The 26529-nt window shown below is 48.5% G+C and overlaps 1 protein-coding gene across 3 annotated transcripts in view; it reads right to left on the bottom strand.

Moving 5' to 3' along the window:
* Positions 1-24991, bottom strand: part of LOC119432535 (oocyte zinc finger protein XlCOF6.1-like) — a 64186-nt gene extending 39195 nt beyond the window's left edge. The window contains exons 1-5 of one of the 3 annotated variants that reach the window (XM_049658982.1): positions 24852-24981; positions 23246-23319; positions 20218-20353; positions 17650-17723; positions 14820-14956 (exon numbers count right to left, since the gene is read on the bottom strand). In XM_049658982.1, the coding sequence (XP_049514939.1) occupies positions 14820-14956; positions 17650-17723; positions 20218-20353; positions 23246-23311 (413 nt within the window). In that variant the 5' untranslated portion in view covers positions 23312-23319; positions 24852-24981. Of the gene's footprint in view, positions 1-14819; positions 14957-17649; positions 17724-20217; positions 20354-23245; positions 23320-24851 lie in introns of all 3 variants that reach the window. The other 2 variants (XM_049658984.1, XM_049658983.1) reach the window with 2 other exon arrangements.
* Positions 24992-26529: the final 1538 nt, after the last annotated feature.

Raw genomic sequence — 26529 nt, 5'->3', positions numbered from 1 at the left:
AGTGGATGAAGAACCCACGGCGTCTTCACGGCTTGTACTCGGGATTGCCTCGTCGCCGAAGTTAGTAAAAGCAGGAGGCGTGTGTCCGCTGTTTCTTTCTTCAGTCATGCCCGTTCTGCGCCTCAGGAGTACAGGCGTCTTTTCGCGACAGCACCATGCCGAGTCACCGCGCATGCGCAGTCAGTGTCAATGAGGCAAGGGAACAAAAAAAAATCTGGAACTTCGGGAACCCAAATGAAACCGTAGAGCTCATCTGAAAAGAAATTGACGATAGGGTGCACCACTATCTAGATGCTCAAGTACTGATATGAAGCCCGAATGACTTGAGCTATCTTCACCCCAACCATGAAAACAATGTAACCCCTTCTCCTAGCCAGAAATCGTTGACACGAAGATGTGTCTGTAATAATATTAATTTTTTTCAAGTGCAGTGCTGCGGCTTCCAGTTGAGAAATAGGTGCACGTGAAGCAATTCGCGACTACATACTGTGTGTCGCCTCGCCGCATCTCGCCTCACGTTGCGGCATGTAATAGAGAACTGCACGGGCTCGGGCTTACCCGAAAGCCCGGTCCGGGTAGAGCAGTTTTTTCACGGGCTCGGGCCGGGCTCGGGCCCGGCATGTGCTTTTTGACCCGGGCCCGGGCCGGGCTCGGGTTTCTTGACGCGGGCCCGGGCCGGGCTCGGGCTTTCTGGTGGTGTGCATGTAACGTGCAGCGAGTTATTCTCGGGCCTCTCAACTCTGAAAAACATGTATTTTTCGGTCTCGGGCCGGGTTCGGGCCGGTTTCTAGTCGGGCTCGGGCCGGGCTCGGGCCGGGCTCGGGCCGGGCTCGGGCCGGGCTCGGGCAGTTCTCGGGCCGGGCTCGGGCATAAGGTAAAGGCGTGGCGGGCCGGGCCGGGCGGGTAACGTAGATAATTTCCGGGCCCGGGCCGGGCCCGGGTCTCGCCATATAAGTTTTGATCGGGCTCGGCCGGGCGGGCAGCCCAACATAAAAACGGGCCCGAGCCGGGCCCGGGCTGAAAAAATTGGCCCGTGCAGTGCTCTAGATGGCATGTAATACATGTCAGCCCCACCTTTAATTTCCGGAACTCCTGTTTTGATAGCGGGCTCACATGTTGCGGGTATGTGAGGGGTTGTTGCAGTCCAGGCTAGCGTGTGACTGTTGGGTAGCGTGGTCGCTCAATCGCGACGTTGTTACGCGGCTCTTTATCCGCAATGGCTGCTTGGCCACTGTGCGTGATCGTCGTTACATTTTTAAGCATGAACTGCTTGCTTTTAGCTCCCGTTGTCGGTGACCTTCAAGTGACCTTGAGCCAAAAGCCAGAGTTGTTATCCGGGCACTCAAACGAGAGCATCTGCACACTCAAACGGTATGCGGGCATCGTTGCCAGAACAAAACGAGATCATCCGGGCGAATGGTCAAAACTGAAGAAATTGCGGTCTCTGGCCCCCAACCTCTTGCATAGGACCGCATTACATAGACTGGCTACTTTCTAAAATGTTACTAAAAGACGTGGGCAACTTGAAAAAATGGTGCAAGGCGGAGTAAATACCGGACCTGGTGATCGACCTAGCTTCTTCCAGGTGTGAGGGGGTCAGCAGCCCGGAGAGCGACGTCGGGGGGATGGAGATCGGCGGGTAGCTGAGGGCATGCGCTCGGGCGAAGAGGATTGTTGGGGCTGCGCTGAGCCGCCAGAGCGCCCAGGATCGTAAGCAGACGGTCGCATGACATCTATTGGAACAGGAGGGCGACGGCGACAGAAGCGTGCCACATGTCCAGCATAGCCGCAAGAATAACCGATAGGGCGATTGTCTGCAGTGCGCCATGGATTTGTGGGGACTGGTCGGCTGAACGGAACTGGTGGGGGCCGAACAGGTGCCGACGCGGCAGAATAGGTCGGTTGGCGAGGCGGCTCGGCAGCGACGACTTGCGCATACGACAAGGACGCAGGCTCAGGAGCTGGCGGACGAGTGAAAGGCAAAGTGTCAGTGTCCTCTCCCTGTATAACTTGGCGTATCATTGGGGCCAGATGTGGAACCAGGGCTGGCTCGCGCGTGCTCGATAAAATGGAGAGCTGTCGGGCAACCTCCTCACGTACGAACAGCTTGATCTGAAGCAACAGTGCATTCTGGTCGCCCAAAGTCAACGCCGCGATCGAGTCGTTCTGTTCCAGAGGGCGGCGAGTTTGGGCGCGTTGCTTGCTCAATTCGTCGAAACTCTGGCACAAGCTGACAACATCGGCGACGGTTTGTGGGTCTTTTGCCGACAGCATTTGAAATGCGTCATCAGTTATTCCTTTGAGGACATGCTTGATCTTGTCTGACTCGTGCATCGACGGGTTTATCCGCTTACACAAGTCGACGACATCTTCAATATAGCTTGTGAAGTTCTCACCGGGTTGTTGAGCGCGTTCACGAAGTCGCTGTTCTGCGCGGAGTTTGCGTACCGCGGGGCGGCCGAAGATTTCCGACAATGTTGTCTTGAATGACGCCCAGTTATTAATCTCCGCCTCGTGGTTCCGGAACCAGAGACTGGCGACGCCGGTCAAGTAAAAGATTACATTGGTCAGCCTAAGTGCATCGTCCCATTTATTGACTGCGCTCACCCTCTGGTAACTTGTCAACCAGTCCTCGACGTCTTGATCGTCAGTCCCGCTGAATATCGGTGGGTGACGCTGAGGCAGCACGCCGGGACAGACGGTGGCTTGAGCCTGGGAGGAGCCTTGCGTGGTGGTTTCTTCCGGCATCGCTGACGCTGGAGGTAAGGTACGGCTTCGTAGTTCCAGGTTGGGAGACTGGTAGAATACCCAGCACCTCCACCAATCTGTGAGGGGGTTTAATTGCAAAACAGTTAGGGCTACGCAACAGCCTTGGTTCAAGAGCGTCGGTCGCTGTCTCGCGCTCTCCGGGCTGCGGACTCTCTTCCCCGCTACACAGGTTTAACTAGGCTTGGCTAGTTTTGATAGGAAATGCTAAGTGCTGCTAGGCACGGTATTCCGAATCGGCTCGCCGCCGACGCGCACATTCTCGCTTTGCCTGCTGCAGTCACGGACACCGCAAGGGCGCGTTCGGCGCTAATGCGGTGAAACGGGGAAGTGCGAAAGGCGTCGACAGCAGCTCTGCGCGTTGCCTCGTTGGTTCTGCTACAATTTGTTTCTCTCTCTCTCTCTCTCGCTCGCTCTCATTTTCTCTTTCTTTGTCCCGCGTGCAGGAGTACAGCTCGCGACGTGCGCGTGCACTCCTTCCCTCTTCAACGTCCCATGTCAAGAAAACATGTGCACGGCACGGAGGGAAGGAGAAGCACACTCCGCTCGCGAGGTGGTTGCTAGGCGACGCAGTGACGTTGTAGCGGCCGGCGGTGCGGGGGAGCATGACGTCATGCCAGCTGTGGCGGCGGCGATAGCGTGGCATGACGTCAAGAGGTTGCGCCAAGTGTTCTAGCAGCTGTGGCGTCGCCTGCTTGCCATGGCTACCGCGCGGCAGTTTCTTGATACGAACCACACCTTACGGCTGGCATAAACAGCTTCGCTGTTAAAATATTGCTTCCGGTTTCTTTCTAACGTTTGTTCACAAAATCACTCAAGCTGTAACTTCCAGTACGCTGCAGTTTTATTTGTCATTTCCAATAGCAAAGTTCAAAAGGCAGGTAGAGAGCATCATACATCTTTTGGCGCTGAGACTGGCTTGTCTGTACTCTTTTGAACGCCAGTGGTCCGTGACTCGTGAGTGGTACTCGACAAGAAGAAAAAAGTAGTGACAGACGTTCAGCGCGCTGCAATATTGGCAGAAGAAAAGCGTTTGAAGGCGGTGGCACCTAAGGTAGAAAAAGACGCTTATGGTAGCCATTTCATGCTTACATCTACTCTCGATTACGAGAGAACCAACATTTTTTCTTGTTGGCTCCGCGAACACACGGTCACTATCGGCATTTTCAGTGCAATAACTCCATCGAACACAGTTGCACTCTAGACTAAAGAAGCATTCTTGTTTGTCAACTTGCTTCGCACCCGGCTGTAGCAGCGGGAACAACAGCAATCCAGAGAAGCGCCATTTTTCTGCGACGTCATTCGATCTGCCGCTTCCGGATGGTGGATCACAGCTATGGGTAATGAGCTTTGGCTGTTGTTCTTCAGTATTTATCCGCTGAAGTTGCGTGCGACTATTCAAGTCCGGTTGGTGCCCACAATGTCATGCGCACCCACCTATTCCTCGTGCAGATAAACTGCTTAGCAAATAAGTATGATGCGCGACCTGTACTTAGTGCAAGGTGACATTGTGAAGGCGTAAAAGCATGTCACTGATGGTCACATTGCCTAGATGGACCTCGGGATTCGGTCAGTTAAGCCTGCAGCAGTTCCGTGTTCATTTCCGAGTGTTCCGAACTAGTTATCGCAAAAGCGCAAGAAGCAGCCATCGCAAAATAAAAAGGCCTGGTATTTTCTCTGTTGTGCAGCTTTTTGCCCATCCCAAATGGCATAGAGTCGGGGCATCTACCTAGTATGCGGGAAGTACTGGGTTCGACTGCCGGTGCCGCCGCACACTCACCAATTTTAATTATGTAGATATCTCCCCCGGATTGATGCTTGGATGTTTTTGTGGGTGCACCTGTAAAATTCGCCCTATAGAGATTCCTAGAGGTGCGGTCCGCTTTACGTGGAGCCACATGTATAGTGGCGGTTGCGAGGAGATAAAAGGGTAGTTCTTCGTCGAGCCTGTGTTGGCTGTGCTCTCAAATTGTGCAGTTTTATGGCCACATTTATTTAGCGGTTGGATAAGAAGTGTGCTAGGTGACACCAACTCGTGCTTTCAGAGTTTAGCGAAAAGAACGCATGCGTAACAAAAGTTTCCGCCACCACCCCACGTGACTGAATGCAGTGAAATTTTCAAGGTGACACGTTAATTCTTCAAACCGTCAATTTATTTCTTGGAGGATCTAGTTCAATTCCTTTTGTTCAGTCGCCTGCGCAGCTGCTACATTCAGAATAAGAAATAGTGAGCGTCAACAAGTAAGTGTGACAAGCTGGACATCCGAATAACAATCATTTGAAGACCGAAATCACCTCCACATCATGTTGTGAGGAAGAAAACTAATTATTCCACATAGCACGCGGATCACAAGATAACAATGTAAGCCATCGCACGAGAGAGCTCGGCATCAAAAAATTGGCAGCCTCTCCCGAAGGCAAGCATTGAAAGCATAGCAAGGCTTGGCGTCGCGCTCGAGTTTCACGCACAGTGTTCTAATAATACGCGCTGGCGACATGGCGCGAATCAGGGCGCGACACAACTGCTTCTGTGCCACATGAACAATGTCCTCGTATTACAAGGGGAGCCACTATACTAGAGCACTGCATGGGCACGGGCTTACCAGAAAGCCCGGGCCGGGTAGGGTAGGGCAGTTTTTTCACGGGTTCGGGCCGGGCTATGGCACGGCATGTGCTTTTTGACCCGGGCCCGGGCCGGGCTCGGGTATTTTGATGCGGGCCTGGGTTGGGCTCGAACATTCTGGTGGTGTGCACGTAACGTGCAGCGAGTTATCCTCGCACGTCTCGACTCTGAAAAACTGTTGTCCTGGCGCAGCTGGAAGGCTAGCAGTGCTACTCCTGTGTACTTCCCTTTTCTTCTTCCGTCGTACTTTGCGCTGTTTGAACGGAATGTAAAAGTCCAGAAAGACCGAAGCCGCCTCAAACCAAAGGATGCCATTGTATTCCTTACCTAAATCAATGTAATTATGCTTTCAGCGCGGTGCAAGCGCGTTCGCGACTTGCGGATTCTTCAAAACCGAATTGGTAAAACGATGACTGGCCAGATAAGATCATTCGTCACGCGGCTGAAATATGGCACGGCGTCCATCCATGATTGCACGCATGTTCTCAACCGGCCGCCTAGCAGCAGCGCATTACGCTGCATCTTGGAGGAACGAGAAGCTTTCTTTCTCAATTTACTCCATCCATGCGCTGCACTCACGACCGGTCGTGGCTGCGCTTCGGCTATAGTGTAATAGAATAGGGTTGAGTCGGACGAGCGGCTGGGGTGGCGCATGCTTTGCAGTGAGGCGCCAGACGTGGAAAACTATTGTGGCGGCGCTGCGATAGAAGTGGATTGGGCCGCATCAAGGTCGCGCCGTTGGAAACTGCTGGCGATACTGCTCGGCAGGGTCATTCGTACTACTTCGCGCGCTGGTATTTGCGTTCATACAGCTCAAATGGTGTTCATAATTGCACATGACACGTATTTATACCTCAAGAATAAGTTCCTTTCATTCACTTTTTTATCTTTTTTAATGCCGCTCGGTGATCTTTTCGGTCTCGGGCCGGGTTCGGGCCGGTTTCGAACCGGGCGGGCCGGGCCGGGCGGGTAACAAACTATTGGTAACATAGACTCGCCATAAAACTTTTGGTCGGGCTCGGGCGGGCAGCCCAATGTAACAGAGAACGTCACAGAGAATTCCACCGAGTCAACGTGGCCACTGAAATGCTGAAAGATTCGGCATTCGATGCTACCAGAAGGTGCGTCCTTCAGGGACGCCAAATTATTATACTTCGACGTGGGAACGATATGGCGGAGGGTTTCTCAGAACTACAGCGAGAGGCGCCAGGACCTGGAATGGCTTTACCCTCTAGCAAGCTTGGGCCATCGACCCATACCCGGTCGTCAGTGAAACACTGGGTCTGGTGTGCTTGCTTACCCCGTTCTAAGATCGGACTTGGGGGCGGGCCATGTCGGGGCTGTTGGGCCGCAGCCTGCGAACCAGGTTTGCGAAGACAGTGGGCCGCCTAGAAGCGAAGTGGCCTGCGCCAGACGATGTCAATTGCCAAGACCAAGAGGTGACAAGGCGGCAGAAGAAAGACTTTCGCTCGGCCTCATGCGGCGACCGTCCTTCCTCCGCTGCAGCCGTGAGATACGGTGTGGATTCGAGACATCAAGGATATGGCGTGTGATCTCAGCCTAGCCTCCAAGCCCCGCTCGTACGTCATGGAAACACCCACCTGGGTGCTCGTGCGTAATATGGTACATCTAGTGCCCTATTCAGACCCAACGATGAGCCAGCTCAACGAGCCAGCTCACAGTGAAAACCGCCAAGAGCACGAAGAGCGGAACACAGTAACAGATGCCACGGCAACAGGGACTCTACGTGTCTCCAATGATCGCACAGTCAGAGTGGCCAGGTGTGGGCGTCGAGTCAAGACTCCGAGTCGACTTGACTAGTGAAATGTTTGGTTTGTCTTGTGGGCATATCTCGCGGGAGAGATGTAGAGGGCACTACGCACCACGCTTTCCATATGCATGATGTAGTCCAATACAGGTGTGGGGATTCGTTCAGACAACACGGCTACGAGTCACTTTTGTAGAGGCGACTAGCGTCTTGTCAGCACTTTTCATCGTACACATATGATCTACTGATTTTTTCCTGATATGTTCTTCACAGCACTTCATGGTTTGTATACAGATAACCTCGTGATCCACTACTAGTCAAAAAACATCGCTATTTCCCTTTTAGGCACACTTCAGGGCGTTGATGAGTATGGAAACCGTCACTTTCGTCACCGTGAGCTGCACTTGCAACTTACGTGGGCGTCATTTGATCCTTACTACAAAACCTCGCTTGTTGTTACGGGGCGCTTCAGCTGCATTCTCCGATCGCAGTTTTTCCAGGTTCACGTTATCACGTATTATACAGCGGTTGGTTATCTGTAACAGTAGTCACCTAAAATCGATAAACACTCATCAACGTACCTGAAAACAATGACCCTGCATCAGCTAACGTGTAACAGTTCTTTGAGTTGTTTTATTGCGATAGCAATTATATGGACACTCAAAGCAAATTCCTGCCTTCGGCGGCGTCGTCGCCGTGAGGTTCCGTATGACGTCAGCGGCGATGAAATCGTCGCCGCGCGCCGTATGCTGTATCTGCGAGTGAAAGCGCCTGAGGAACGCGCGCTTTCACGGGGAGCGAACGCACGGCGGAGTGCAAACGCACCTTCTGCGCCGTGCTCCCTGAAGGTCTGCTGAATTAAGTGTCTCTTTCCTCCTTTACAATCACCATATATGTAGAGCAAACGTGACTTCTTCCGTCGCGCGAAAGGCCGTGGGGGGGCGGGAGGGAGGGATGGGAGGCGACGTTTAGCAGCGGCACCAAATGCGTAATTACATGAAAACGTTGCGACGCGAGAAGGTGGTAAACACTTCCGACGCTGCTCGACCAGATCCCCGTTCTCATCTCTTCGAAAACCTCCCAGCCATCCCCAGAGGGGATGGCTGGGAGGCACCGGCAACAGTCCATCGGCTACATCCAGAGGCACCGGCAACAGTCCCCAACGCCGTGCGCGTTCGGTGACAACACGGGCTAAACGCCGACGGCGTCGACAACAGTTCTGCGTGTTGCTCGTACTGCTGCGTGGCCAAGTTTTGCAGCTACTACTATCCTTACTTCGTGTAGCTCTACTAATTTGCTATCGCAATTGATGTTTCGCCTTTCAGGCGAAAGTAGGTCATTTTTTTCATGGTTTCCGCTTTCTGTCGTTCGCATGACTCCTCGAAGGAATTTATAAAAAAATCGATAGCTATTGTCCTTTGTGTTGAATCCACCATACGGTACTGCTGATTTATTTCATACCCACGAAAGCTATCATCATCCTGCATGTTTATCAATGAAATGAAAGCGCCTGACTGCCTTAAGTCGGCGAGCATTATTTTTGTCCTCTAGTATAATTACCAGTTTCACTGGTTTTCTTAAATGTTCGGGAATGCACTACGCTATTGCTAAATGCGACTGAAATCTGATTAGCCATGTTAATTTCGGTGTAGAAGTGCCATTCCTGGAATTGTGCGCATCGTAGGCACGCTTGATGTGGAAGGACAACTTTTAACAATGGCAATGCCAGGAAGACAGTAGCCCCCCAAAAATTTCATGTGGACCTGTCAGTAGCTGCGTAGTCATTCAAGTATCCAAACACAAGTAGACGCCGACAGCTGCGCTGCTGCGTTCTGCAGCGTTTTGTTTTGACCGACATTCTCTGGCCGGCTGCACGTTCCAACGAGGGTGTGGCAATAGCTGCTGCTATTGCTGCACAAAAAGTTGTACTCCTTACGACCTCGATGCCTTTCATTGCCGCACCTCTGTCGCGTTTTACCACTCAAGTCACACTCATTCATGAAAAATTTCGACAGCAAAGAGTTCACAGTACGGCTGCGGTGGATCCCGTCTCGTATTATTAGAGCTGGAAATGACGAAGCTGATGATCTTCCCTGCACCAGACTCTCACATTCCCCTGAAGTGAACATGCGAAAAGAAATCAAGTACGGACATTCGACATCCGTGCTCGATTCCTGTCGCTTTCCATCAGTCCACACGCGCCCTTTATAACCAGGCGCTTTCGTCGAGAGGATGCCTCGCCACTACATCCAATAAGGACCGGATCTACATATACGCCTGTGTGGGTATTCAAGACGGGATGTATCAAATGTCCATTCTGAAATTCGTGCAAAGAGATAGCAAACATCTAACGTTGTGCGGTCGCGCCCAAGCTACCGTATTGAAAGGGACGCTCTTGTTAAGAACTTGCAAAGAAACGATTTCCAGATGCATGTCTGCAACAATTTATGTTTTCAGAACGATGCGCGATGACCCGTGGGGAAGCTTCACACATTCTTTCGTCTCTAAGGGACACTGATCTGTTGGACAGGTGGTGAAACCCCATTGACAAGAATCCACCAACACCTGAACAACGCCTTGTTCCCCGTGTTATTACTTGGTTCACTACGTTTGCCACATACCGAAGTTTAAAGCAGAAAACATTCGGGGTGGGAACGAAGTCTAGTTAAGCAGCTCCCCGCCTTTTTTCCACGCCCCCTTTCTCGTGTGCACAATTGGTTTAAAACGGTTGTACAGACACAAGTAAACCAATGCAAGTCAACGCAGACGCCTTCCGTGTGGATAAGAAGGTTCTCTTTATTATCGACTAAGGTTCCGTCAAGTTAAGATCAATCATCCATATACCTAAACGACATGTCCCCTTTGAGATGCCATTACTCGCACAAATGCGATTGTCACATCAGAATGGAAGGATTTTACGGCTGTAACTAGAGCAGTGCGAATAAAAACATAACACTTCCAAATATATAAAAACTGCAGCCTCTTTGAAACTGACAATGGTTTCGCCAAGATAAGACAACGATAACTAAAATTTATTGCAGTCAGTGAGCTTATGATGCAGTGAAACTCCAAGCGACTTGAACTTAACACAGTGCCACTGCTATCATCAGCTCACTTTTAGACATTAAAAACGGCGTAAATAATTAAAGGAGCACTAAATAGACAGCAGACCAGAACAATTATAATGTATGGCAGGCATGCAATGCCAAGAACGTGGACAGATTGTATAAGCGTGCTATGGGTGTCGTTTATGAAGTTTCCTTTCTCTGAGGGAAGTGTTACATCGACCAAACTGGCCGCTGCCCTAATCATCGCCTGAGGCACCATCGATCTTCACTGAAAGGTTAGCCATCCTCTGACTTGGCTCCGCACTGTCGTGAGTGAAGTTGCCCTCCGCTGATAACTCATGCAACGGTGCTTGCACGGTGTAAAACAAGAAAGCACGTAAACTCGACAAACCGTTCTTTGCCCAAAATGCAGGCGAGAAGTGTGTCGCCAAGCCTTCAGTTTCTTTACACACGGCAGGTATACACTATCTAGAAACTCACCTTTACTAACTGTTTTTTTTTTTGCAAATGGTTCTTTCAGCTGCCCCCGATTATCTGTCATGTTCTTCAATATACCCTTAGTTTATTAAGCAAATCGTGTTGTCACCTTTTTCTCGTCAGTCGTGTATTTAGCACTTCTTTATTTATCTTGCATTACCAATTCGCTCAGCAGTCAATTGCTCAGCAGTTAAACAAAGATCTTTGGCATCAATGCAAGAACCAACACTGCCTCGCATGTGTCATGGCAATCACGGAATAAATCAATGCACTAGTCTAAATTCCAAGCCATGAATTGTCGTGGGTACACCATGGCTAAATATTGTCGCAAAAATCACTACGAACTTTTTGTCGAAGGCAACGGAGCAACATCGCAATTACAGAACCGACTTCTTATTTTTACTAGAAACCTTCCATCAGTTCAATAATTATTCACAACTACATGTTTCCTGCTATTGGCATTGCGAAAATTACCATATTTGATCGAGCAGTCAAGGTTCTTTTGTTACCCATTCTACGCTGAAGATACACAAAACGTAAAATTGCAGCCCAATTGGGTTTGTCTTAATGACACAGTTACTATGTGAACAGCGTTCACAGGTCGAGATATTTAAAATTTTTTGGCACACGAGCTAAGTAATTCTGGCGACAGCGTATTGTTTCGTGATTTCAAAGAGCTAGCTGGCATCCTTTACACTGTGCATTACACTAAGCTGTTTTCCACTTCGTTAGAAAGAACCTGGTATTCGCATGCGCTGCTTAGCGTAAGTTGCTGAGAGCTATAAAAGAACATCAGCGTTGTTTCCTGCACAGGTTCACTCACATTTCTGTGGAAAGGTCGCGGGTGATTGACTTCATATGCGCACCAATCACACTGTTACGGCTGCCCACCTCTGTGCGTCACGAGATGAGTGGCCAGTTGAACGTCATCTCTAAAGGAACCTCCACACAAATAGCACGTAAGCATCTCGCAGATGTTTCCGTCGAAGGATCCTCTATCTGAGAAACGAGTGCCGCTTTCAGCAGACTGATACGGCGATTCATCCACGTGGCGGAGGCGATGCCTTCTGAGATTTGAGCTGTTCACAAAACACTTACTACATGTTTCGCAGACGAAAGGTGTCGCGCCCGTATGCAGGTTCATATGCGCTTTGAGATATTCCTTGCTACAATATGATTTCATACATTTTAGGCAGACATGGGGTTTCTCGCCTGTGTGCTTTAGTAGATGTCTCTTAAGGCTATCCAACCGCGTGAATGACTTCCCACATGTTGTGCATTTCTCCGGTATTATGCCTGTATGCGTGCGCTTGTGGCCATTAAGATGGTGCAACAGCTTGAAGGATTTACCACATGTTTCGCAGTTGTAGGGTTTTATGCCGGTATGCGTGCGCTTGTGAGTATTAAGATAGTCCGAACGCGCGAATGATTTACCACACGTTTCGCAGTTGAAGGGTTTCATTCCTGTATGAGTGCGCTGGTGAACGTTACGGTGCCACGACTGCTTGAACGATTTACCGCATGTTTCGCATTTGTAGCGTTTTTCTTTTGTGCTCTTCTGGTAATGTCTTAGTAACTTTGTAATCTTTACAGAGGGTAAATCACATGCATCGCAAGTGTAGCATTCATTGCCGTAGTGCTCGGCAGCATGTCTGCGTAAGGCATTCAGTCTGGTGTAAACTTTGCCGCAGACACCGCAGACACCGCATAACTCGTGCCGTTCGTTTTCCTCGGTTCCAGTAGCATTCCTGCAAGTAGACGGACAAAGGGGCTCAAGATAGCGTACCGACTACTGCTACCGAAATATAGCAGCACGTTTTCACCAATGCAGATTTGGGAAGAAAAATAGCGCATTTATGTTTAAGCCACTTGCTTAACCAGAGTGCGTTTCATGCGTTTGAACTTATCGTTCAATTTGGGTTCTAGCGTAGCATGTCTTGAAGACTGCTGAATTTGGCGGTATGTGACGCGGAAAAACAGTCCACCTTCGAGTGGGAAATAAGAGAAATCTCTATTTGTTCTCCTAATATATCACATTTAACCTACATTTAACAGGTGTAGGTCAATAGAAATATCCGCACTCGACTGTTACCATGAAACGTTCCTCGTCTAACCGTTGATAATATTGGTGCATTTGAGGTTTGCGGGGCATGGCATGAGGTCCGTCCTGGGTAGTTAAACGTTCGGCATTGAAGAAGACTTTTGTACAACCTAGAGTCGATCTCCGTCTTTTAGGACCCCTTCTATATTAACGACAGTAATACATTTCAAATGGTACAAATGGCTACGGTTCTTCTCCTTTTCAGCAAATAAAAGTGGACACACTCCCCCGTAGGGCATCGTGGGTCATAATTCAATCGCTTCATTTCAGATACGAAGGCAAACCGTTAAGCCGTTTTTGCCGAAGGTACTGAGCAACGAATACGCGTATATTCTGGTTCCACACGCAGCGCGGATACTGCTTACGTGCTTTCAAGCACAAATATTGAATGATCCACTACTGAGGGATCTTATTTTTCATCTGACTGTGCAAGCATGCTGCATTTTCACTAATATTATGCGAGCATTTTTTTTAAATCCATATGGCCGCCCTGAGAAAGCACCTAGCGTTAAATTAGGGTACGCGACAAATATCACGAGGTGTATTTTTAAGGTTTATAAGTTTAAGGTTAGTTATAGGCTCATAACTATCGGGGTGTGGTGGTGGTGTCACGCTATAAAGTAGGCCGATCCTGGTGACAGTGCCGAAAGGATCCAATCTCAATGGCACACACACCTGTGGGTTCGGGGACCTGTAGCGCACTCTTGAACTACCCTTGTCACACGTGGCACCAAAAGAAACAAGATCACCAGCCCTTCCCCTGGCGAGAAAATGGGGGTAAGCGAAGATTGTCGTCCGATTCTAGCGAGAGGGCTCCCGAAGCCCAGGCGAAACGTAAGCGAAGATCCGCGTACCCCGAGTTTAGGGCAAACGAAGCGGAACGCCTGCGACAGCGTCGTCTTGCCACAAGCTTCGCTTACCACCATTTTCTTGACAGGGGAAGGGCTCTGAATTTTTCAACAGCTACGCTGTTAAAGCTGGAGGAGCAACGTCCGAAGTCCGCAGAAAACTCCGCACCTATGCGAACGACATTGGGTTGCTTGCTAACAAGCACCCGCCGTGGTTGCTCAGTGGCTATGGTGTTGGGCTGCTGAGCACGAGGTCGCGGGATCGAATCCCCGCCACAGCGGCCGCATTTCGATGCACGCTAAAGAACCTCAGGTGATCCAAATTTCCGGAGTCCCCCACTACGGCGTGCCTCATAACCAGATGGTGGTTTTGGCACGTAAAACCCCATAATTTAATTTTATTTTATTTGTAAGCGCGAGCGCGATCGTGCCCGTAAGGCCGATCCCGCGTATCGGCAACGGCAAAGCCTCTGACCGTCTACCACAGCAATCACCAGGCAATGCTGTGCAAAGTGTAGAGTCGTACGTGAAAGTGTGAGTGTGCGTGTAATGAACGGCTAAACAATCTAAAATAAAGGCTATGCAACTTAACGAAATGTGTCTTCATTCGAACTTCAACGTTCAAAAATACTATCCTAAACAAGCAATCAAATCACAAATGTATCGCACCGGGTCGCTCAGCATTTCTTGGGGTCGTTGCGGGGTCTTTGGCTTTGGACTTGATTCAGTTTGCGTGGGAGAAGCTTCGCGTTCAACCATCTTTCTTTAAGAAAGGAGCTTGGACTTTTTCGCCCGCTCTTCTCGGTCGAGGCGCAGATCGTGACGTGGCGTCGCAACCAATGGCAATTTAGGCGCCGTTTCGCTGGTACAGACGCCGGACGCCGGCTTTTTCTGTCAATGAGCCGTTTGACGCTTTCGCATCACTATATTCCTACGTTGCCAGGTAAATAGATGGGAGCTGTGCAGCGTAAGCTTCCTGGTAATGTAATGCTCCTAATGGCAATTAATGGCCGTTCCTGTTAATGGCACTGCCGTTCTGCTATTTCAGCAATCATAGCTTCGATCCCGCGCACTAGTTCATCAGGGCAAGCATAACTGAGCCCCCGGCAGCATTCCTGTCGTCTCTGAGTTGCTTCCATGGAAAGATTTCTCCAAAAGTTGGGCTCACCTCCCGTCGTTTTCCCAATAGGCTGACGCTTCCTCCATGCCAGCACGGCTTGTACTGGGCACTGCCTCATCGCCACCGCTGCTGGACACAGGGAGGCCAGTAACTGGCGCTTCCGTTTTCGGCCGTGTCTGTATACCCTGAAATCATTCGTGTTGATTCGCTATTGGGCGACAATAACCCTCATGGCATTTTTTACAATAATGGTAAATGGTTTATAATATCAAATGCCCTTCAAAAATATTCTTTTGGATGCGGTAGCTCGTTTGTTTTGAAAGGCCACGTCTAAAGTAGTACTGTGATGGCGTTATGACCAAGTGTTAATCAAAAAATTGATTTTAGTTTAGTCAATATAGTTATGTCCAGTTCCTTTGAGAATTTCAGCAATATTGAAATTGACCTCTAATCAGCCAAATTATTTATCTCCCCTCTCTCGTGTACCAGCTGCTTTTATTTTAGCTGCAAAAAATTTAAGAAATTGCCAGTGGCAGCCCAATTGTAGCCCCTGAGCTGTAATACTAGATGGGCCGGACAATACTTCAAAGAGAAATCAAAATTCTCATTGAATAGTTAACACAGTTGCACTAATAAGCTTCTAAAAATTACGTTATGGCCCATACTGCAACTTACAAATTCTAGCCGAGTAGTTCGCAAGGCGTATGCAGTAGGAATGAATTCTCAGGACTACACCAGTTTCGAGATATGAAATGTCAATAAGCCTCATGAAATACATTGGCGTTCCAATTACTTTTGTGCTTCAGTGCATAAAACATCGTTTTCTTAAAAAAGTAAGTGGAACAACAGTGCACTTTTACTACAAGTTTGACGGCGCATATCTCGAAACCGGTGACGTCATCAGAATTCGTACCAAGTTACTATGCCCTGCAACCTCAGTGGCTACATTTCGTAGGCTGCAATAGGTGCTGTAAAAAACTAAAACTTAATTCGTAACATTTCTTTATTTGTCAATTGCGAATTTCATTTCTTGCGGAAGTATTGTCCACCTCATCGATTGTGCCTTCATTTATTGGCGATTTTTAAAAATTCGGTGCAGCTAAAATAAAACACCCGGTGGAACGGTTACTTCGGCAGTGTTCATAGGCAGAGGAATAGTACCGGCAGTTAAGACAAAAATAAACCAGAGGATCTATTTTAGTGGGAACAGATATAAAAACACGATTTACCCTATGCGACAGTGCTTTCTTTCCGATTCGTTCGTTCAGCACGGCGGAAAACAGCTGGACGAGCAGTCGTCGTAGCCGGTTTGCTAATTAAATAATGTTCGTTGAAAACATTTTTTGTTTTGTTTTTAATGCCCTCGTTGCAATGATAGCATTGAAGTACGGAGCCACAGGAGACAAAAACAATTCAAGCGGTTTTTAAAAAGCCATGCGTTGTCGAGGTATTCGTTGTCAAGAATACGCGCTTTTGTCGCTCTGATACCGAAGCCTTACGTACAAAGAGCGCAGATTAACGGTTCACGCGAAGCATTCCGTCTGGCTTCCTTTCTATGGGTCAATGGGTTGACCGCCTGTGCGCGCCTCTAACTTCGCGAAGGTCATGTCTTGGCGACCTAACATGGCGCGTTTGCATCGCAAGCGAACACCGATTGGATGCCGCATGCTGCTCGACAACGCGGCGGGACTTTCATGGATTATCGTGCGTGCAGTTTCGTTATCGAAACGACAAAAGCGAATTTTTGTCCACGAATACCTCGACAATGGCGGGATTTTTTCATGCCGAGACTAACCCAGATTGTTGTTTCATGTGTTTTTTTTAAACTACTTGCACGGGTTTTCGGTTGCTAAAATGTATTTTTAGTGATCTTGCAAATTATTTTTATTTATAAAAGCAAATAGCATTTTCCTGTTAGGTTAAATAGAGCAGATGGAGGCGTACTGTTTCGAGCTCCTCTTAATATACCTTGAAAACTGAAATAAAATTTGCATAACAAACTGCTAAAAAATGTAAGACGACAATTTATTGGTTTGAACAGTCCCAAATGACACCTGTGCTGTATTTTCTGTACTTGTTGGGAATCCACAACTCGAGAATATAACGGTTCCCAAACAGACGAGAGCATATCACACCCCCAACATCACAGACGCATATCCTGTCCTATGTCATCCTTCGTCCGAGTTGTTCAGCGCCATTTAATTTATTAATTACGACTTTCCTGCAGTCTTTTATCCCCATGAAGTCTGAAACTAGGACAAGAAGAGTAGCAAAGTTGACTTGATCATGAAGTTACCAATTTCAATAACAGCCCAAGAGAAAAGCATTGCAACTAATGGCACGAAATTTTGAGAGCCCTTACGGCTGATTTCGTTCATAACGGCGGAGACACGAACCCTTGTACTGAAAACATGGCCTAATTTTTTCGCTGTTGGGGCTAACCGTTTTCACATAGCAAGAAACGTCTTCTGGTGCATTTCCCGTTCTGGCTCTTCTGCCACGCAATATATGAATGCACATATTGCTGTCTTAAAACTCTTAAATGTGCACAAGGGATGGACGAGTTCTCCCGGATAATTCACGTACTGCCACCGGAACTAGTGTTGAATCTTACACGTGCGAGCAACTTCATCGCCGCATCAAATTATCTGTCAGATAATCTCAATCGTGCGCGAAACAGCATGTGACTACAGTTCGACCTTGTGAATAAGAAACCAGGCAGAACGGAGGCTCACAGAACCATGCACCTGTAAGCCAGTGGCGACGCTGTTTGAATATACCGCATCCGATAGCAGACATTATAGAGTCTTCAATCGCGTCCAAAGCGAGATGTATTTGCGCCGTATACATTAGCGACCAAAAACTTTCCCACACCTACCGTACGTTGTGGATGCGACTTCGGCCGGGTAGTACTGCGTGCTTCGTTGGCCACCCCACGTGCCATTAGGAATTCTACAATGCAAGAGAGATTCACAGGAAGATGTAGGATTGAAGTGTACAACAGTAGAACACGCCATGATCGCTGAAGCCACGTTAACACACAGCAACTTGCATTCGCTATATGTATTTATTTATACTAGTCTACGTATGATTCAGAATCTATAATTCCTCTTAGGAGTGCGCATGATGATGAACAGGCGCTGCATGCAAGACGTTTTGAATACGGTATGAAAACGGTCACGTTTTGTAGGCAATAAAGAAATCCAGCTTGTCTCGCATTTGTGTAAACGCAACAGGACTGGGCGTTTTATCGGATGAGCGGAGGCGCGAACTTGAACGACCTGCACGGTACAGCCACCCGGTAGCAAAGAGCTTAAACAGACAAAGGCAGCTTATATTGCAGTAACCATATTCATTTCACTTTACTGCCTGTGTAAATTTTTCGCAGCAAGACGATTACGCCTCTGCCGAATATTTACGCCCGCAGCGAAGTATAATACCTTCACGTAGTAGTGACGATGAAGCAAATAGTCGTAAAACTGAATAACGAAACTGATTCTTTATTGGGCGAACCTGTGCCCACAAAAGCAACTTACACTCGAAGCACAACGATAGCGGCGAACACAGTCGGCGGTCGTCGAAAATCTGATCAGCGGCGAAACGCGTCGGCTTTTATACATGAGTCATCGAACGTTTCAGATTATTCCTTGGTGCCCGCGTATCTTCCAGAAAGTTCTAGACCATTCGCGTCGGTCATAGTATCATATTACGGAAGCGTCGGTGACAACAGATAACGGATAGAAGCACCGATAACGTTCGAGAAACTTCGGAAGCATGCAGGCGCGTCCTGTGCCTAGCGATGACGTTTAACATTTGTTAGTCGGTGAAAAGCGGTCACCGGTGAAAGATAAACATGTACACGTGTCAATTCACTTGGTTTCTGCAATGTTGGCTCCGTGTTTTTGTGACTGAGCTCTATGTCACAAGGTGGCTGCACCGTGCAGGCCAATCAGGTTTGCGCCTTCTCTCATCACATAAAACGTCCAGTTCCTTTGCATTTACCAGAATACTGGACACGTTAAAGCTCTCTAATGACGTCATGCACTGGAGAGCCAAATAATATGCCTTGGCATGCAGTCGACAGCCGTCAATCTCACATTAAAGTTATCCCACTTCTGGGTCTTTTGAGGAACCCTGCAATACGTTGCATCTTTGGTGTCAAATACCTGCGCGACAACCCAGAGACGACAGACGTACAGCAATTGTTTATGGCGCTAGGTTGCGTAGCATATGTTGCTCAGTGCTATGAAAGAATATCAGCATTGTTTTCCTGCACAGCTACACACTCACGTCTCTATGAAAAAGTTGCAGACGATTGATTTCATATGCACACCAATCACACTGTTACGGCTGCCCCCGTCTGTGCGTCACGAGATGAGCGACCAGTTGAATCGCGTCTCTAAAGGAATCTCGACACTAATAGGACGTGACCATCTGCCACATATGTCCGTCGAAGGTTCCTCTCTCTGCGAAACCTGTGCCGCATTGAGCACACTGATGTGGCATTTCATCCGCGTGGCGAAGCCGATGATGTGTGAGACGTGTGTTGTACCGCAAAGACTTGCTGCACATTGCATCGAGGATGAGAGTAGCCAAACGGGATAGGAAATTATATTTACAAAGTATATACAGAGAGAGACGGCTGCAGGCAAGATGGCAGAACAACACGAGCGCTACTCTGATCGCCGTCTTCACCGTCTTCCTGGTGCATTCTTCCATGTTCGGCAGGATGCGTTCTTCAGTGCGCGGGAATAGCTCGTAACAAAGAACCGCCGCCGTCGAGAGCGCCGTCTGGGCGCTTAAGGAGCAGTAGGATCGTGTCCGGCAACATAAGGCTTAAGTCGGGAGACGTGCACGGCGGACAGTTGCGGATGCGGCAGATGATGCGGATGCGGTCCAATGGAGCGATCTCGTACGTGACGTCAGCGATCTGGCGTAGGACCTTGTAAGGTCCGGAGTAGCGGGAAACAAGCTTTACGACAAGCCAACGTGACGGCAAGGCATCCAGAGGACGACCAAAGAGCCCGATGAGTAATTAACGACTCTGTGATGGCTATCGTAGCAAGCCTTCTGGGACAGCTGGGAGGCATAAAGACATTCCCTTGCAATCTGGCGAGCCGTTGCAGCCCGAGAAGCTGCATCGTGGGCGTAGTCTGTAACAGGGTGCACAGGTGATGAAAAGAAGAAAGGAGAGAGAAAGAAAGGATGAAAAGAAAGAAAGGAGAGAGAGGGAAGGAGGTACTCTCAGTGTGAACGCGCGCGGTCGTCTAACACTTCAAAATCGGTCACTGAGGCCAGTCGAGTTCATGAATCGTAGCAATGCCCGCGTCGCTTTGAAAGCCTGCAATGCGTGGGGCCATCGTGCAAGAATCTTCGTCTCTGCAAATGGTCTACTGCCTGATCGTTTTAACACGCTCCGAAGAACTGCTTCAAAAGTCCGGCTCACCTCCCGTCATATTCCAAACCAGCTGATGTTTCATGCCTGCCAGCGCGGCTTGTACTGGGCACTGCATCATCGCCGCCGTTGCTGGACACAGGAGGCCTGTAACCGGTGCTTCTGTTTTCAGCCATGTCTGCATGCCCTGAAAGCACGCGTGTTGATTCGCTACTGTTCGACAATTACTCTCTTGGCATTTTTTACAATGACGTTACGTGGTTTATAGTATCAAATACATTTTATGAAATAATCCTTGCTGAAAAGGTGAGGCGATTTGTGTTGAAAGGTCAGGTCTGAAACCGTAGTGTGGTGGCGTTATAACGAAGTGTTCCTCAAGAAATTTATACTAGTTTAGTGAATATAGTCATCTCTTGTCGCTTTGAGAATTTAGGCAATATTCAAATCGGCCTCTAATCATCCAAATATTTACCTCCTTACTCTTGTGTACAGGTGATTTTCTTTGATCTGCACCAGCTTAAAAAAAAAACCAGTGGCAGATAGCACAATTATAGCCCTTGATCTACATATTAGATGAGCCGGACATTACTTCGAAGAAATGAAAATGCTTAATAGAATTGTTAACACAATTACACTAATAAAGTTCAAGATAATTACTTTATGGCACCTAATGCAATTAACAAATTCTAGTCGGTGACTTCCCAAAGTGTATGTCCTTGGAACAAATTTTCAGGACTACACACTTTCGAGGTAATTGTCGAACTTTCCAACGAAATACATTGGCATTCCAATTAATTTCGTAGTTCAATGCGTAGCGCAGTGTTTTGTTAAAAAGTAAGTCGAACAGCAGTGTATGTTTACCCCAAGCCTGACGGCGCACACCTCGAAACCGGTGCCATCCTCAGAATTCGCTCCAAGTTCATATGTCTTGCAAATTCAGTAGCCACATTTTATAGGTTGAAATAGGTGCTGAGAATTAAATAGTAAGAAACTTAATCAGTAACATTTTCTTGAGTAGTCAATTCCAAATTTGACTTCTCATCGACGTAATGTTCGCCTCATCGAGTAATGAGTTCAAGGGTTTGAATTGTGCTGTGTTCAAATGGCGATGTTTAAATATTTTGGTGCAGCTAAAATAAAACACTATACAGCGGTTATTGTGGTAGTGTTGATACGCTGAGGAATAGTACGGGTAACTAAGACAAGAATAAACCATACGATATATTTTAGTGAACCAGATACAAAAATACGAGACGCTTTCGTTACTATTCGTTCATTCAGCACGGTTTACAACAGATGGAGGAGTAGCAGCCGATTTGTTACTGATACTTGTTAAAGCCTTTTTATTGAATGTTTTTAACGCCATCGTTGCAATGATAGTATTCTAGTAGGATGCCACAGGAGGCAAAAGCAATTCAAGCGGTTTTTAACAAAATATTTACGCAGAAACTCCCCTGGGAGATGTCGAAGTAATTACCCTAGCGGGGGCTCCGTATTGCATGGCCGCGCGGCCGTTATCTTGAAAGCGATCTGCGATGTGGACAGAGTGCCGACTGACATATAACTTCGCGTGCTGTGTTCTCGCCGCTTACTTCGTGTTGAAGAGAGACGCCCGGCCCAATATCTCGAAAGCGATCTGCAATAGGGTCAGGGTGCGGCGTGTGGTTAAAGCTTCGTGCGAGTGGAAGCGATAGGCAGCACGAATGTGAATTCGCTCGCTACTGCGGGCTCTACCTATGAAAGCGATCGTCTTACACGACGAACGGGCGGACAGTTTTCCTCGTTGGGTAAGCATGTAAATGCTTGCGCATGTAAAAGTCATCCGTTGTCGAGGTGTTCTTTGACAAATAGCCGCTTTTTTTCGCTGCGATATGGAAGCCTGGAGCACGAAGAGCGCCTGGAACTGCCCGCGCAAAGGTTTCCGTTTTGTTTGTTTTCTATCTGTCGGTGGGTTGACAGCCCGTGCGCGCCTCGTATCTCGACGACCTACCGTCGCATGCGATAGAAGCACGAGACAACGGATTGCATGCCATCAACAGGTCATAACGAGCTGCTCTTCACCAGGACTGCTGTCCGAGAATAACGTGGGCGGTGCTTACAGTGATCATGTTCCATCCAGTTTTGGTGTCAAAGCGAAAAAGTAATTTTTGTCGACGAATACCGCGACATTGGGAGACACTTGCATGCAGAGTGACTCACGGGGTTTGTTGTTTATTCATTTTTTATTTGAACTCTTTGCAAGGGCCTTGGAACGCTAAAATGTATCTTCGTAATATCGCAAATTATTTTTTTCAAGAAAATTAACATTTCGCATTGAAGTGAAATAGTGCAGCTGGAGGCGTGCAGTTTCAAGCGCCTCTTAATATACTTTAAATACGTAATTGAAATCTGGATATCAAACTGCTTTGAAAACTTCACACGATGATTTATTCGTTTCAACAGTCCAAATGACACTTGTGCTACATTTTCTGTCTTGTTCGAGATCCACAACCAAAGAACATAAGGGGGCCCAAACACACGAGGTCAAATCACATGCCCAACATCGCCGACGAATATCTTGCCCTATGTCAAATTCGTCCGAGTGTGTTCTGCGCCATTGAATTCAACAGCAAGACTTCGTTGCAGTCTTTTTTTCCGGTAAAGTATGAATTAAGACAAGAGCAGCAGCAATGTTTACCTTATCATGTAGTTGCCCATTTTAAGAAACAGCCCGAATGAAAAGCATTCCAAGTAATGGCATAACATTTCCTGTTAAACTTAAATGTGGAGCAGGGATGGAGCGAGGGCTCATGGTTAATTCGTTCACTGCCACCGCAACTATTGCTGAATCTTACACGTGCAAGCAATTTCATCGCTGCACCGAAGAACCTGTCAGATCATCTCACTCGTGCGCCAAACAGCATGCGACTACAGTGCAACCTTGTGAACAAGTAACCATGCAGAACGCTGGCTCACAGGTGCAGAACCATGCACCTGTCAGCCAGTGGCGACTCTGTTCGAACGTATCGTATCAGATAGCATCCATTAGCCTCTTCAATCACGTCGAAAGATAGGGTTACTTGCGCCGTATAGCACCTACCATGCATGGTGTATGTGACGTCAGCCGGGTAGTACGGCGTGTGCCGTTGGCCACCCCAGGTGCCATTAGGAACTCTACAATACAAGAAAGAGTTTCACAGGAATATATGATTGAAGTGTAGCAGCTTTAGAACATGACACATATTCAGTGGATACGAGTTCATGTGCGATTTAAAACGAATATATGCTTACAAGCTTTGTTTTACTTTCAGATATAGCGCATAGAAGTACACATACACCCGAAGAAGACACGAAGGACGGGGAAAAGCACTCGTCTGCGTCTGGTGTCTTCTTCATGTGCATGTGTACTTATTTGCGCTATATCTAAAATTAACTATGCTAGACCAACTAGCCCATAAGGCGGTCCTTGTGAAGCTTTGTTTACACCGCCAGCCGCCCCATGAGCGACGCACGGGTAGGGTGCACAAGACCATTAGGTAAAGTTAGGTTCGGCTACGTTAGGCTAACTATCGTATAGTGCGTGCGCCAGTCGGCCTAAACAGTCGCCCAGCCAAGTTATAAACAGCTCTGCAGGCCTGCGAGCGCGCTTCATAAGAGCGACGGTCACCAACTGTTCAATAGCCACATCATCATTAAGTTTGGCATGCTCTACGAACGCGGATGTTCGCAGTTGAGCCAAGGGGGCGCAGCTGTCGCGTCATCAAGGTAGTATTTCAAGATTGACCCACACATATGTGATGCAAATAAGCGCAGTGTTCATTTTAAACCCATCTCACAATTTTCTTTCAGTCGCCCGTACTAGGTTTCCTGAGCAGCAATAAACCACGAAGATTTCGTGCGGAAAGTACCCACTTTGTCTTTTTGCAAAATTACACTATTTGCTCGCAATTTCACGAGCCTCTTTGAAAATGCTGACTCGACCGCCAACGAAATGGTCCGGTGCGTTTAAAGTTCTTGGGTTTAAATTCTTGGGTTTCCGGCGGCAGAACCATGATCTCGCTATGAGGAATGCCGTTGCTGGCGCTCAAGATTAAATCTGACCATCCGGACTTCAATAATGCGCGCGTAAGCCCAAACACTCGAGCGCTTTTCCATTTCGCCATCATCGATGATATGGCCGCTGCGTCGGCTGCGTCTGGAAGATTACCTGTGACGTCGAGATCAGCAGCGCGACGCCGCATATATTGGGCTACCGCAGTATGATTCCGCACGGGGATCAAACACAAACGAAAAATATATTCTTTGGTAAAAACATTTGCTTTCTGTAGTGGCACTGCTCCTAACCTTAACCGTAAACAGCCGCAGCTGAACACCTTGACGAACCGTGACAAAACACGGACTTTGTACGAGTGTCTTCTATGTCCGTGTTTCTTGCGCTGCTCGTCAAGGTTTTCAGCTGTGAACCAACCGGCCCAAACAAAAGATTTATTACAACCGCAGCTGCTCCTTCCTTGACAATATATTTCGCATAAACCGTGCATCGACGTGCGATATAAGCTAATAAACTCGCCCATGTACAGCCTCAAGCTGTCTGCCAAAGGCCCGCTTTAATGTCGAAAGAAATCTGCAGCTGTCAATGCCTCTATTGCGGATTGCTTCTACGGGTGGCAATAACCAAAGGAGATTTTACAAGCGCGTAGACTCACCTAGTGTAATTGTCCAAAGTGGATGAAGAACCCACGGCGTCTTCACGGCTTGTACTCGCGATTGCCTCGTCGCCGAAGCTAGTAAAAGCAGGAGGCGTGTGTCCGCTGTTTCTTTCTTCAGTCATGCCCGTTCTGCGCCTCAGTAGTACAGGCGTCTTTTCGCGACAGCACCATGCCGAGTCACCACGCATGCGCAGTCAGTGTCAATGAGGCAAGGGAACAAAAAAAAAATCTGGCACTTCGGGAACCCAAATGAAACCGTAGAGCTCATCTGAAAAGAAATTGACGATAGGGTGCACCACTATCTAGATGCTCAAGTACTGATATGAAGCCCGAATGACTTGAGCTATCTTCACCCCAAATTAACCATGAAAACAAAGTAACCCTTCTCCCAGCCAGAAATCGTTGACACGAAGATGTCTTTGTAATAATATTAATTTTTTTCAAGTGCAGTGCTGCGGCTTCCAGTTGAGAAATTGGTGCACGTGAAGCAATTCGCGACTACAGACTGTGTGTCGCCTCGCCGCATCTCGCCTCACGTTGCGGCATGTAGAGCACTGCACGGGCTCGGGCTTACCCGAAAGCCCGGGCCGGGTAGAGCAGTTTTTTTCACGGGCTCGGGCCGGGCTCGGGCACGGCATGTGCTTTTTGACCCGGGCCCGGGCCGGGCTCGGATTTCTTGACGCGGGCCCGGGCCGGGCTCGGGCTTTCTGTTGGTGTGCATGTATCGTGCAGCGAGTTATTCTCGGGCGTCTCAACTCTGAAAAACATGTATTTTTCGGTCTCGGGCCGGGTTCGGGCCGGTTTCAAGCCGGGCTCGGGCCTAAGGTAAAAGCGTGGCGGGCCGGGCCGGGCCGGGCGGGTAACGTAGATAATTTCCGGGCCCGGGCCGGGCCCGGGTCTCGCCATATAAGTTTTGATCGGGCTCGGCCGGGCGGGCAGCCCAACATAAAAACGGGCCCGAGCTGGGCCCGGGCTGAAAAAATTGGCCCGTGCAGTGCTCTAGATGGCATGTAATACATGTCAGCCCCACCTTTAAGTTCCGGAACTCCTGTTTTGATAGCGGGCTCACATGTTGCGGGTATGTGAGGGGTTGTTGCAGTCCAGGCTAGCGTGTGACTGTTGGGTAGCGTGGTCACGCGGTCGCGACGTTGTTACGCGGCTCTTTATCCGCAATGGCTGCTTGGCCACTGTGCGTGATCGTCATCACATTTTTAAGCATGAACTGCTTGCTTTTAGCTCCCGTTGTCGGCGACCTTCAAGTGACCTTGAGCCAAAAGCCAGAGTCGTTATCCGGGCACTCAAACGAGAGCATCTGCGCACTCAAACGGTATGCGGGCATCGTTGCCAGAACAAAACGAGATCATCCGGGCGAATGGTCAAAACTGAAGAAATTGCGGTCTCTGGCCCCCAACCTCTTGCATAGGACCGCATTACATAGGCTGGCTACTTTCTAAAATGTTACTAAAAGACGTGGGCAGCTTGAAAAAATGGTGCAAGGCGGAGTAAACACCGGACCTGGTGATCGACCTAGCTTCTTCCAGGTTTTACTAGGCTTGGCTAGGTTTTGATAGGAAATGCTAAGTGCTGCTAGGCACGGTATTCCGAATCGGCTCGCCGCCGACGCGCACATTCTCGCTTTGCCTGCTGCAGTCACGGACAACGCAAGGGCGCGTTC

This window comes from Dermacentor silvarum, chromosome 11 (assembly GCF_013339745.2).
Source record: "Dermacentor silvarum isolate Dsil-2018 chromosome 11, BIME_Dsil_1.4, whole genome shotgun sequence".
Taxonomy (NCBI): domain Eukaryota; kingdom Metazoa; phylum Arthropoda; class Arachnida; order Ixodida; family Ixodidae; genus Dermacentor; species Dermacentor silvarum.
Note: the sequence above shows the minus strand (reverse complement) of the source record. Positions and strands in the feature narration are given on the sequence as shown.